Below are 13,631 nucleotides of genomic sequence, written 5' to 3'. Positions count from 1 at the left end.
GTGCTGGACTTTTGTGTGGTGCAGAAGTGATTCCAGGTCAGAGTGCAATAGCACTCTACGCTAATTTACTTTCTGAAACTTCTCATGTACATGTGTTCCAGTGAGAACTATTACTATTACTCAATTACAATAATGCTTTGAATCACGTGATTTCATCTTCATGCACAGCAAGCATGTAATAGGTGGTCTGTAGTTTGCTCTTCTCCACACTCACATATTGTGAACTCCACTTTGTAGCCCCATTTCTTAAGGTTGGCTCTGCATCTCATGATGCCAGCACACAGTCCGTTCAGCACCTTCCAAGTCGCCCAGCCTTCTGTGTGCCCAGGGGGAAGTCTCTCATCTGGTATCAGCCATTGCTTGAGGTTCTGGGTTTTAGCCTGCCACTTTTGGACTCTCGTTTGCTGAGGTGTTCCAGCGAGTGTCTCTGTAGATCTTAGAAAGCTATTTCTTGATTTAAGGCGTGGACATGCTGGCTGCATTACTTCTACAGTTCAGATATAACTTATACTTAACCTATATCTGTTTAAGGACTGGGCTCTGCTCACTGTTCCTTCCTCAGGTTATATGCAAGCCCAAGTCCCATAGCATTGAGCCATGGCAGCTGATGTTTGACACTGAACTGCATTACTTCTATAGTTCAGATGCAACTTATACTTAACCTATATATGTTTTAAGGACTGGGCTCTGCTCACTGTTCCTTCCTCGGGTTATATGCAAGCCCAGGTCCTATAGCACTGAGCCATGGCAGCTGATGTTTGACACCAAACTGTATTACTTCTACAGTTCAGATGCAGTTCAGTTCAGATACTTAACCTATAACCTACAGTTCAGATACTTAACCTATATTTGTTTAAGGACTGGGCTCAGATTACTGTTCCTCCCTCAGGGTAGGTGCAAATCCAAGTTACATAGCACTGAGCCATAGCAGCTGATGTTTGACACCAAACTGCATTACTTCTACAGTTCAGATGCAACTTATACTTAACCTGTATCTGTTTAAGGACTGGCCTCTGCTCACTGTTCCTTCCTCAAGGTAGACGCAAGCCCGGGTCCCATAGCAGCTGACATTTGACACCGAACTGCATTACTCCTACAGTTCAGATGCAACTTATACATAATCTATATCTGTTTAAGGACTGGGCTCTGCTCACTGTTCCTTCTTCAGGGTAGATGCAAGCCCAGGTTCCATAGCACTGAGTCATGGCAGCTAGCTACTGTTTGACACCAGACTGCATTACTTCTACAGTTCAGATGCCACTTATAGGTAACTAATATTTGCTTAAGGACACTGGGCTGTGCTCACTGTTCCTTCCTCAGTGATGGATGCAAGTCCAGGTTCCATAGCAGTGAGTCATGGCAGGTGACATTGGACACCAAACTGCATTACTTCTACAGTTCAGATGCAACGTATAGGTAACCAATATTTATTTAAGGACACTGGGCTGTGCTCACTGTTCCTTCCTTAGTGTGGATGCAAGCCCAGGTTCCATAGCACTGAGCCATGGCACCGAATTGTATTACTTCTACAGTTCAGAGGCAACTTCTATTTAACCTCTATTTGTTTAAGGACTGGGCTCTGATTACTGTTCCTTCCTCAGGGTGGATGCAAGTCCAAGTTCCAGAGCAGCTATGGTTTGACACCGAACTGGGATAGATGGAAAGCTGAGATCCAGGGATGGGGCTCTGCTCAGGGTGGCAAGACTTCCACTGTGTGCCTGCACTCTGCAGCAGACTCCCACGGGCACTATTTCTCCTCCTCGTCGTCCTCCTCCTTTTCCTCTTGGCAGAAGAGGCGTGGCGGCGGCTTGGGCGTGTTTTCGGGGCGGGGGGCGTCCCTGCTTCCCCCTCCTTTCCTCCTTTTTTGTTCTGGCTGCGGAAAGCAGCAGGTGGCGAGCGCGCGAGGAGAAAGCGGAGCCCAGGAGGAGGAGGAGGAGGCGGCAGGGTGGAGTGTCCCTGGGACCGAGCCCGCATCCCTGGCGGTGTGGGGGGCCATGCGTGCCGGCGGGTGGCCATGAAGCGGCAGAACGTGCGGACGCTCTCTCTGATCGTGTGCGTCTTCTCCTACCTGCTGGTGGGCGCCGCCGTCTTCGACGCGCTCGAGGCCGAGGCCGAGACCGGGCAGCGGCGCCTCCTGGAGCAGAAGCGCGGGGACCTGCAGCGCAAGTACCGCTTCAGCGCCCAGGACTACCGCGAGTTCGAGCGCCTCGTCCTCCGCAACGAGCCGCACCGCGCCGGCAGGCAGTGGAGGTTCGCCGGCTCCTTCTACTTCGCCATCACCGTCATCACCACCATCGGTGAGTCGCGCTCTCTTCCTTGGGGACACTCCGAGAGCCACAGGGAGCTCTCCCTTGGGCCAAAGCAGGCTCCTTTGGAGACCCCGAGCTCTTAAGAGCTCGGGGTCTCCAAAGGAGCCTGCTTTGGCCCCACGGAGAGCTCCCTGTGGCTCGCAGAGTGTCCCAAAAGTCACACCGTGACATCCATCAATGAGAATTCTTCCCTGTTGCTCCCCTCCTCCCTTTGTTTCACTTAATGGTTCATCCAGCCCTGCCTTCCCCCTCTCCACTGCTTTTGATTAAAGCAAGCCACTCATGGGTGTGTCCCACAATTCTTTGGGGATCTCTAGGGTCAGTTCTTGGTGGTATGGGGATACCAAGCCACCTTGTCTCTCTCCTGAGGAATCTGTACAAGGACCAAGTAGCAACAGTAAGAACTGACCATGGAACAACAGACTGGTTCAAGATTGGGAAAGGCGTACAGCAGGGTTGTATACTCTCACCCAGCCTATTCATCTTGTATGCAGGACACATAATGTGATGTGCGGGGCTTGATGAATGCAAGGCAAAAATGGCTGGAAGAAACATTAACAATCTTAGATATGCAGATGATATCACTTTGATGGTTGAAAGTGAGGAGGAGCTGAGGAGCCTTCTAATCAAGTGCAAAAGCTGGGTTGCAGCTAAACATAAAACCCCCCAAGATTATGGCAACAAGACTGATTGATAACTGAAAAATAGAGGGAGAAAACATGGAGGCGGTGACAGACTTTGTATTTCTAGGAATGAAGATTACTGCAGACGCAAACTGCAGCCAGGAAATCAGAAGACGCTTACTTCTTGGGTGGAGAGCAATGACCAATCTTGATAAAATAGTGAAGAGTAGGGACATAACACTGGCAATGAAGATCCGCATAGTAAAAACAATGGTATTCCCCATAGTCACCTACGGATGTGAGAGCTGGACCACAGGGAAGGTTGAGCAAAGGAAGATAGATGCATTTGAATTGTGGTGTTGGAGGAAAGTTCTGAGAGTGCCTTGGACTGTGAGAGGATCCAACCAGTCCATACTTCAGGAAATAAAGCCCGACTGCTCATTGGAGGGAAGGATAGTAGAGACAAAGATGAAGTACTTTGGCCACATCAGGAGGAAACAGGAAAGCTTAGAGAAGACAATGATGCCAGGGAAAATAGAAGGAAAAAGGAAGAGGGGCCAACCAAGGGCAAGATGGATGGATGGTATCCTTGAAGTGACTGGCTTGACCTTGAAGGAGCTGGGGGTGGTGCCGGCCGACAGGGAGCTGTGGCATGGGCTGGTCCATGAGGTCACGAAGAGTCAGAAGCGACTGAACAAATGAACAACAGCAGTGTCAGGTTGCCATAGTGGGAACTGAAAAGAACGTTTGCACCTTTCATGGTTGAATCGAACAGAAGACTTCATCAGATCTCTCTTCCATCCAACCACAGGAGCCAGTTCCAATCCCAGGTAATCCTCCTTGAGCTCTGAGGATTGTTGTTGTTGTTTATTCATTCATCCAACTCTTGTTGACCTCATAGACCAGCCCACGCCAGAACTCCCTGTCAGCCATCACCATCCCCAGCTCCTTCAGAGTGAAACCAGTGACTTCAAGGATGCCATCAATCCATCTTGCCCTTGGGCGACCCCTCTTCCTTTTTCCTTCCATTTTCCCCAACATCATTGTCTTCTCTAAGCTTTCCTGTCTTCTCATGATGTCGCCAAAGTACTTCATCTTTGCCTTTACTATCCTTCCCTCCAATGAGCAGTTGGGCTTTATTTCCTGGAGTATGGACTGGTTTCATCTCCTTGCAGTCCAAGACACTCACAGAGTTTTCCTCCAACACTATAGTTCAAAAGTGTCTATTTTCCTTTGCTCAGCCTTCCTTATGGTCCAGCTCTCACATCATTAGGTTACTATGGGGAATACCATTGCTTTAACTATGCGGATCTTCGTTGCCAGTGTGATGTCTTTACTCTTCACTATTTTATCGAGATTGGTCATTGCTCTCCTCCCAAGAAGTAAACGTCTTCTGATTTCCTGGCTGCAGTCTGCATCTGCAGTAATCTTTGCTCTGAAGATTACCTGGGAAGGAATCCCACTGGAGATTTGCAGCGCACCCAAATACCTGGGAGTCACTCTGGAACATGCTCTGACCTACAAGAAGCACTGCTTGATTATCAAGCAAAAGTGGGTGCTAGAAACAATATCATACGAAAGCTGACTGGCACAACCTGGGGATCACAACCAGACACAGTGAAGACATCTGCCCTTGCACTTTGCTTCTCTGCTGCTGAGTACGTATGCCCACTGTGGAACACATCTCACCATGCTAAAACAGTGGGTGTGGCTCTTAATGAGACATTGTGCATTATCACAGAATATCTATGCCGTACACCACTCAAGAAATTATACTGTTTAGCTGGTATTACATCTGTTGGGAAGTAGCAGCCTGTAATGAAAGGACCAAGGCAGTGACATCTCTGGCCCATCCCCTGTTCAGATATCAGCCAGCATGCCAATGCCTTAAATAAAGAAATAGCTTCCTAAGATCTACGGAGATACTCACAGGAACATCTCAACAAGCGAGAGTCCAAAAGTGGTAGGCTAAAACATGGAACCTCAAGCCATGGTAGATACTGAATGGAACACTCCCCCTGGACACAAAGAAGAGTGGGTGACTTGAAAGGCACTGAACAGGCTGCACTTTGACACCATGAGATGCAGAACCAACCTTAAGAAACGGGGCCACAAAGTGGAGTCCACAACTTGCGAGTTTGGAGAAGAGCAAACCATCTATTACAATGCAGCCTGAGCCCTGCCAAATGCACAATGGAGGACCTTCTTATGGTAACATCAGAGGCCAGCTTCTGATCAAAGAACATTTAATATAATGCCAAGTTTTTAAACTTTGTGTTTTTTAAATACATTACAACTGTAACTTTGGTTAGCTTCTGATAAAATAAATAAATCTAGCACCCTACTCAAGGGGTAAGAGTACATTGACTTCCTTTACTCGGTCTATGTCTTTTGTCCACTTCTGCCCACCATAGTTGAATTTCAGTGACTCACAAAGTACAGGGACCTTCAGCGCAAGTACTGCTTTAGTGCTAAGTCAGTGGGCCAAGTCACATCTGAAGAGTGAGGATGTGGTTTTGAGTTGAGACTTGTGGACTTGCCCCTTTTGTCACTTGAAGAAAGCCAGTGTGGTCGGTTGTGTAAGAGGCAAGATGGATTTGACCTCCATCAGCTCAAAGCTTCAGGGTTCCCCTAAGCATGGGTTACTTGATTGCTTTCATTGGATTCCAGAGCACATGCAGACAAGGGACCAGAAGTGACTTAGAGCAGGCATGGGCAAACTTGAGCCCTCCAGGTTTGGACTTCAACTTTCACAATTCCTAACAGCCTCAGGCCCCTTCCTTTTCCACCTCAGCCTCTTGATGATGTGTATATTGGAATGTGCCTTTAGAAATTGGGTTTGCTCCAGAGAAACACAAAGGCTTTAAGACATTTGATATTGAAGAGAAGCAAAGGAATAATCTTGGCTCATACACAAATCTAGAGTTAGTCTACAGTAGAAAACTTCAAGAAATGATTAAGATTTGGACAAACTTGCATAATCGACATTTAAGTTGTTAAGTATATATCTTAAGTGGCTGAGGGGGAAAAGGACAGGGCCCGAGGCTGTTAGGAATTGTGGAAGTTGAAGTCCAAAACACCTGGAGGGCCCAAGTTTCCCTGTGACTTGTTAAGAGGGTCAGATCCTACCCCTAATGCTTCTCCAGTGCTTATATGATTTATGACTCCTGAGTAGGACATTTTAAGAACATAATATCCTAGAACTGGAAGAGGCCACAAGGTCCACCATCCGCTCCAACCCTCATCCTGCAGGAAAGTGCCTTGCTAATCTATAACATAAGAAGAAGTGCCTTGCTATTCCATCTTAGTGTTCTTACCATACATCAAGGAAATCACTGACTGCATAGGGAAACTGATGAAGAAACACAACCCACAACCTACAGACACACTAAGAAAATCCAACAAATGCTACATTCAGCAAAGGACAAGAGGGACCCTCTCACTTCTGCAGGAGTCTACCATAAAGCATGCAGCTGTGGACAAGTCTACATAGGGACCACCAAACACAGCTTTCCCCAAACATGAATCAAGAAACATGAAAGGCTCTGCAGACTATCTCAACCTGAGAAGTCAGTCATAGCAGAGCATTTGATGAACGAACTTGAACAAAATTTTTTATTAGAGAACACAGAAATGCTGGACCACTCTAACAACCACCATGTCAGACTACACAGAGAAGCCATTGAAATCCACAAGCATGTGGACAATTTCAACAGAAAGGAGATAACCATGAAAATGACCAAAATCTGGCTACCAGTTCTTTAAAAACTCTAAAATCAGGACAGTAAATAAAGAATAACACTCAAAAAGCAGGGGAATTCCAGACAAGGATCAATCAGAGCCAGCTAACACCTTTCAACAAAGGATTCCCCCAAATACAAAGCAGCTAGACTTTGAAACTGCAAGGCCATTACATGCTAATCAAAACGGCCAATTGCAACATTTACACTTGCCTCAAACAAACAAGAGTTCTTTCTCCTGGACATTCCACCGATATATAAACCTTACTTGCCTAGTTTCCAACAGACCTCATAACTCTGAGGATGCCTGCCATAGATGTGGGCAAAACATCATGAGAGAATGCTTCTGGAACATGGCCATACAGCACAGAAAACTCACAGCAGCCCAATCCATCCATTCTTTGTAAGAATGTACAACCAGCAGACCAGAAATAGATGGTTATGAAAACAGCTTCTAGTTCAATGGTTCTCAACCTGTGGGTCCCTTGGTGTTTTGGCCTACAACTCCCAGAAATCCTGGCCAGTTTACCAGCTGTTAGGATTTCTGGGAGTTGAAGGCCAAAACATCTGGTGACCCACAGGTTGAGAACTACTGCTCTAGTTTATACAGTAGTTAGACTGACATTGTTGATAATTTGTACCATGTAAACCGCATTGAGTCGCCTGTCTGGGCTGAAATATGCGGTATAGAAATAAAGCAAATAAATAAATAAAAATAAATAGCTTGTTCCATGGATATTGAAAGATATACTAAACTGACCAAGTGCGCCAGTTGTACTTATTTTTATTTTAGTTTAATGTTCTATTTGCTAACAGCTAATCTCCATGAAGAATTCAGCTTGTTACATATTTTCTCAACCTTCAAGTGTGTGATGTAAGTAGAATGAAAGGCTCTTGTGAGTACCTGTGCAACATATCTTCCTTTCAGAACTTCTATCCGTGTAGTTAAAACTGGGGACAGTACTTGCACATTTTATGAAACAGACACCACTTACTCCCAACACTTTTAAACATACCAACAATGACACACAATCTCTGTTTCTCGTCCCATCCACTAGTTTCTGTGCTGCCTCCCCAAAGGGCTGTTGATGAAACTCTTTACCATCTGTCCTGATGAGTAAAGGTGCTCTCCAGGGTCCTGAACCTATTTGTTTAGTTTGGAATTAATGTCCACAGCAAATTTACTGCCACAATGAGATGAAAGGCACCAGCTGCCACTCACTTCACATGATGATTTTTTTTTTTTGGACAGTTTCAAGGTTTGCACACTTCTGTGGCAGTTTGGTCCTGGCAAAAGTATTCCCCAACTGGGAATAATAGCCAGAAACTTGTATGGCAGTTACAAATGTATAACCTGCAGTTGCACACTCTTGACTGTTACGTAGTCATAATCCCTATGCAACCCCTGATTTAGGAGCTACATAGGAACCATGAAAGTCTCCCTGATATTAACTTACAAGGAAGCAGCTGGTGCAAACACAGGGGCCCATTTCTCTATCACTTGGGAAGCAGCTGGTTCCTATTTCCACTTCCCCTCATGCAAGTGATCTCCAGTGTAAGGGAGAATTGCAACAGAGTCCCTATTTCTGCCTGTCACAATGGGGATTATTCATGGGAGGAGTTGGAAACAGCTACTTCCCAAGTGATAGGGGAAGTAGCTGTTGATCAGCAACTATTTGAGGGTGGAACAACCTGAAAATCGCTGTGTAGCACCATAACTATGATGCTTTTCCATATGCAAAGACCATACAGGATTCTGCTGTTCAATGTTCCATCCTCATGATTAACACAACTACATCTATTTACTTTTTAAAATATATTTTTGCTTTTTATTGCCCTTCTTAAAACTCAACATGAGTTCCAATCATCCTGCTTGAGGCCTGCTTTTCTGGTTTTTGCTCTGGCCTTTTTCAGCCATCCATTACATGATGTCAGTGATGTGATTGCTGTGCATCTGACCGTAGTCTAAATCCTATTCTTAGCCCTGATTAGGGTAACAGCATTGAGTCAGCTGATTTAGCTACATGTTGACTCACCAGACAACAACTGATTGAATTATTCTTCCTCTTATTGGGACTAACCAAAGGATGTTGGCTGGGAAGAGACAAGTCACCAATCATACTTGTACATTTGCTCTGTGCTTTTCACTCCAGGAACAACAGTCTGCTTTCTGCATCTATTATGTTTCCCTGTTTGCCCTTTCTGTATGATGTTTGTGTGCAGAGCAAGAATGGGAAATTGGGGCAGGGATCAACTGATGTCCCATGTCCTTTTCTAACAAGTCAAATCGTTGAATTTTTTTTCCAACATGTGACATGGACATTATTGACTTGGGGTGTACTTCATATTTTTTTCGATACAAGGTGTGCAAGGAGGGATATTTGGCCTAGTTTCTGGGGCATATTTATTTTCCCCATGGGAATATTTTTGAGTGATGTACAGGAGCTTTGATGGAATTGGGAGGCTTGGACACTGCATGCAACCTGCAAGCTACACTTTCCCCATTTCTGGTGAAGAAGAACAACCATGAAAGTTTGCAGCAAACATTTATTCATGCTTATTGCAAAGAACAATTGTCATCTAAGCAGGTTTTCTTTCTGTGCCATGTCTCCCTAGTCTCCACCATTTTTGTTAACTTATTATTAGTATATCTTTCAGTATCCATGGAACAAGCTGACTATACACTAGAGGCTGTTTTCATAAGCAGCTATAAATTTTAGTTGACAGTTGTTTTAGCAACTCCCCATATACATAATAAAATTCGAAATTTAACAGAAAAAAAGAACATTTGAAAATGTAGTAACAAAGAATTATGACTGTTTGGTAACAGCTCATATTGTCTGGTAGAAAAGGAACTGTGTTATTTTCAATATCTACAGAGTCAGTTCGCTTCATCCAGGTCACGCATCTTTAACTGTTGGTTCTTTGTCCGAGAACATTTTGCAGAAATAATGCATGATTGACACAGGGAGAAAGAGGACCAGAAGGTGCAGGAAGAGCCCTGGTGGTTTTGGCAATGGAATGCATCTTTGCCTTGGCCAAAACCTGTGGATCATTGGCATAGTTAAACCCATATATCATCCTTGAGCAGCTGCTTCTAAGCCACTCCCATCAACTGTGTTTTGACACAATTTGCTTTATGTAGCATTTGGCCATTTGCCCTCTTGCTGATTTTTTCCAGTGTAAGAAACAAACATCCACAGGTTGCCATAGTGTTGGGATGCCAGGTTCTTAATACTGCTTTTTCTTGTTTCTAAATAGAAGAAAGTCCAGCACCTTGTGGGGGAGAATTCAGAGCATTTGGTTAATAATAATCATAATAATAAGAATAAGAATACTTTATTTATAACCTGCCCTATCTCCCTGAGGGGACTCAAGGCAGTTTCCAGCAAAAGTAATAAAGTGGCAAAAATTCACTGCTGAAAAACCAAAACAAATAACAAATCAAACAATAGATAAACAATCTCAATATAAAATTATATAAAACAACCAAAAATAACTAAAAATTAATCTTAAATGAACACAACACATCACACATATTTATCACATAATAAACTCAAAAAATTAGACTACAAAGGTAAGATGATTTACAGCATCCAATGGGCGACAGTGGGTGTCAAATATCTAGGTGAGGTTATATATGGAGATGTATTAGGATTGCTCCTTTAAAGTTCAGGCTCAAATCTAGAGTGAGTTTACTATCCCACTCATGTGGAAGCCACTTGCTCCTACACTTCTGAGAGAAAGTTAGAACATTTGGCACATTTAGTTCCAAACATTTGGGCATGCTTTATGAGATTGTACAAAGAATGCAGGCAGGCTCAAAACTGAGGCAATGAGAGGTTCAGAAGAAGTTGTCAGTCTTGCTAGAGGCATGTGGTTAAACCTTGCAGTTCATGGAAACATGATGTATTGACAGCCACAAATGCAACATAAATGGCTTCAACATAAATGGCTTTAAGTGGGGGGGGGGGGATAGATAAATTTGTGCTGGTTTAAGGCAGTCGTGTGCTACTGGCTGTGAGACAGAGGCAGCTCCAAGGCAAAAGCAGCATGTCATTGAATGCCAGGTGTTGGATTATGACAGCAAGAGAGAGCATGTTCTGGGCTATCATTTCTCTGTGAGCTCTTTTTATAGCTATTGGGTCGACGGTTGTAGGAAACAGGAAGCTCCTGGCTTAGACAGCCCTTTGGCTGTATCCACAAAGGCCCTTCTCATGCTCTTACTTCATGCAAGTTTCATATTATTGATTTTCTATGTTGTAGAGGATAACATGAACTTATTGAAAATGAAGGCGGCCCTATATGTTTATAGTTTTATGTATGACATATATGTGCATGAAGCAATCATGAAAATGGCAGTTAAGATGTACTTCATTGGCAATCCCCGCATTGTTAAGTGCAGGTTTGTAAACATCTTGTGGTTTGATATTTAACTTTCTTCCATTGGAATAACATAACTTTTGCTCAGAGGTAATCAGCATTTTTGCAGAGTTCACTACATAACATTGCCAATCATGTGGCTTAGCTTTGTAATGTTGAAGACCGCTTATGGTTATGTTCAAGAATTGGGAGATGATATGGAAAAGGCATGTCTGCGTGTGCAATTAGAACTATCATCTCTGGTCAACGGTATTTGCAGGTTTTCTAGTATATCATAACTATCTGAAGCTAAACAAGAAAAATCTGTATTCATTATGGATTAACACTACTTAAGTCATGCCTCTTTCATGTACTTTAAGAAGCACTCTTGCTCAGTATGGTTGTTTGGGGACCAGTACTGGCTGTGAGCTATTGGCTGCTGGTGAATCCCCAGGAAAGAAATAAGTGGTTTTAGTTAATGGGTAAAAATATGGTGCCAGTCCTTGGCACATTGAGAAAAATGTATTTTCAGTTCCCCACTAAAAATAGCTTAAATGTTGTTTCAGTCTATGATTCTGGAATATTTACTTCAGGATATTGGAGTCTACACTTGATGATGCATAGCAACAAGTTGCGATGTGTCTTTCGTTCCCAACTGAGCATCCCCCAAAATAGAATAGAGTCAAATCTAAGCATAAGATGGTATATTAATCATGTTTTCCATCAATTTCATTAGTCAAAATTTATCCCCAAATGCTTTCATCTGTGGATGACTGCCAAGGCTAATTCAGTAAGAGGAGAATTGTTTCTTTACAAATTGGAAACGATAGGCATCTTTGTAGCATTCTATAAAGGCCATAAGATGATGGACATTTTTTTCTCCATAGTTTTAGGACAAAATCCTGTTGTTGCAGTCTAGTAGCCGTTGCAGTTCTTCCAGGCACAAATATTATGCAGTTATGCCACTTTAACTTAGTAGTAAGTGTGGAATTCTAATAACAGTCACAAACACATGCGTATAATGCAATCTTGATAAAGCTGATTTTCACCTACTCTCTTACTCTTTCATTTTACTATAGGTTATGGGCACGCTGCTCCTGGAACTGATGCTGGCAAAATCTTCTGCATGTTCTATGCAATCCTGGGCATCCCCCTGACCTTGGTGATGTTCCAGAGTCTTGGTGAGCGCATGAACATTTTAGTCCGAATGCTCCTGAAGAAAATAAAGAGATGCTTGGGCATGAGACAACCAGTGGTCTCTATGAAAAACATGGTTGTGGTTGGCTTCCTCTCCTGCATGGGGACACTGTGCCTTGGGGCAGCTGCCTTCTCCCATTTTGAAGGCTGGACTTTCTTCCATGCTTTCTATTATTGTTTCATCACGCTGACCACCATTGGCTTTGGAGACTTTGTGGCCCTGCAGAAACACGAAGCTTTGCAAAAGGAGGCCCCTTATGTCATCTTCAGCTTCATGTACATTTTAGTGGGCTTGACAGTGATTGGGGCTTTCCTAAACTTGGTCGTCTTTAGGTTTTTGATCATGAACTCAGAAGATGAGAGGCGGGATGAGGAAGAAAGAGCATCCTTGAGGAGAGCCAAGAATTACATCAACTTGAAACCGACAGAAGAGAGTGACAGGAGCAGAAATGAGATCCTGCTCCCCATCGAAGATAGGAGCAGTCAAATGAACCTCATCCCACTGATCCCAGAAGATGCTGAGAGGCAAAGAGGCAAATCTTTGGGGTCCAACAGTAGAGTCCCTTCCTTTTGCACATGTCTTTGTTACAGGCCACGGCTGAACCGGAGCCCAGATCCTCCACACCCAGAAGCTTTCAACGGTCACACCAACCTTGTGTATTATAATTCAGTTTCTTATAAAATCATGGAGGTCTCCCTGGGTGGCAAGGACCACACTGGCCTGTCTTCCCCCAGGAGCACTCTGTCATCCAACAGCCCCAGCTGTCGGGAATGCTCCCGACTCCGAAGGAAGTCTATTTGAAATGTGCATGCTCTTTTTCGACTTTTTTCCTTTCTTTTTTTACTCTGAGCTGTGTTATACTACTGAACTTGTCTTTTGATGATAAATTATTAACTGAGATGTCGGCACGTTGTGCTTGTCCTCCTTTCATCTTCTTTCTCCTTTGTAGGCACATGCTGAAATGGCGTCCAAGGCACAGGACTGTCAGCTTCATAGCACCCTGCCTGAGCCGTACTTTTAAAATAATTTCTCCCCCCTGAATATGTCACAACGTTTGTATTAGAAGCCAAGTGTTGAGAAGATTTGAATAATAGAACCCCCACAATACATCAAGGTTGCCATGCCAGCCATAGAAAGCTCTAATTATTCCTCTGGGGGAGAAGAGTATAAAGATAATACCCATTTACATCCATTACATCTTTACCAGCACTAGTCCCACACTGAAGAAGTGTACAGGCACATCTTCTAGTAAAGTATAGACAGATTTTGCCCTAAATCCTGTTTGTTGCGTCAGCTAGAGTTTACTTGCTGAATCAATTATCCAGTGACTTTCATCTAATTTTTTAGTAAATAATAGTATTCAGGACTTCTAGTTTGCAGAATTTGTATTCCAAAACCC

The 13,631-nt window shown here is 43.7% G+C and overlaps 1 protein-coding gene across 1 annotated transcript; it reads left to right on the top strand.

Annotated features, from left to right (window-relative positions):
- Nucleotides 1-1,736: 1,736 nt before the first annotated feature.
- Nucleotides 1,737-13,136, top strand: KCNK15 (potassium two pore domain channel subfamily K member 15). Its single transcript, XM_060772193.2, has 2 exons — nt 1,737-2,297; nt 12,114-13,136. Exons 1-2 carry the CDS (start codon nt 2,015-2,017, stop codon nt 13,031-13,033), a joined length of 1,203 nt encoding a protein of 400 aa, XP_060628176.2. The 5' UTR covers nt 1,737-2,014; the 3' UTR covers nt 13,034-13,136.
- Nucleotides 13,137-13,631: the final 495 nt, after the last annotated feature.

This window comes from Anolis sagrei, chromosome 4, assembly GCF_037176765.1.
Source record: "Anolis sagrei isolate rAnoSag1 chromosome 4, rAnoSag1.mat, whole genome shotgun sequence".
Classification (NCBI taxonomy): domain Eukaryota; kingdom Metazoa; phylum Chordata; class Lepidosauria; order Squamata; family Dactyloidae; genus Anolis; species Anolis sagrei.
This window is presented reverse-complemented; position numbering and strand designations above follow the sequence as displayed.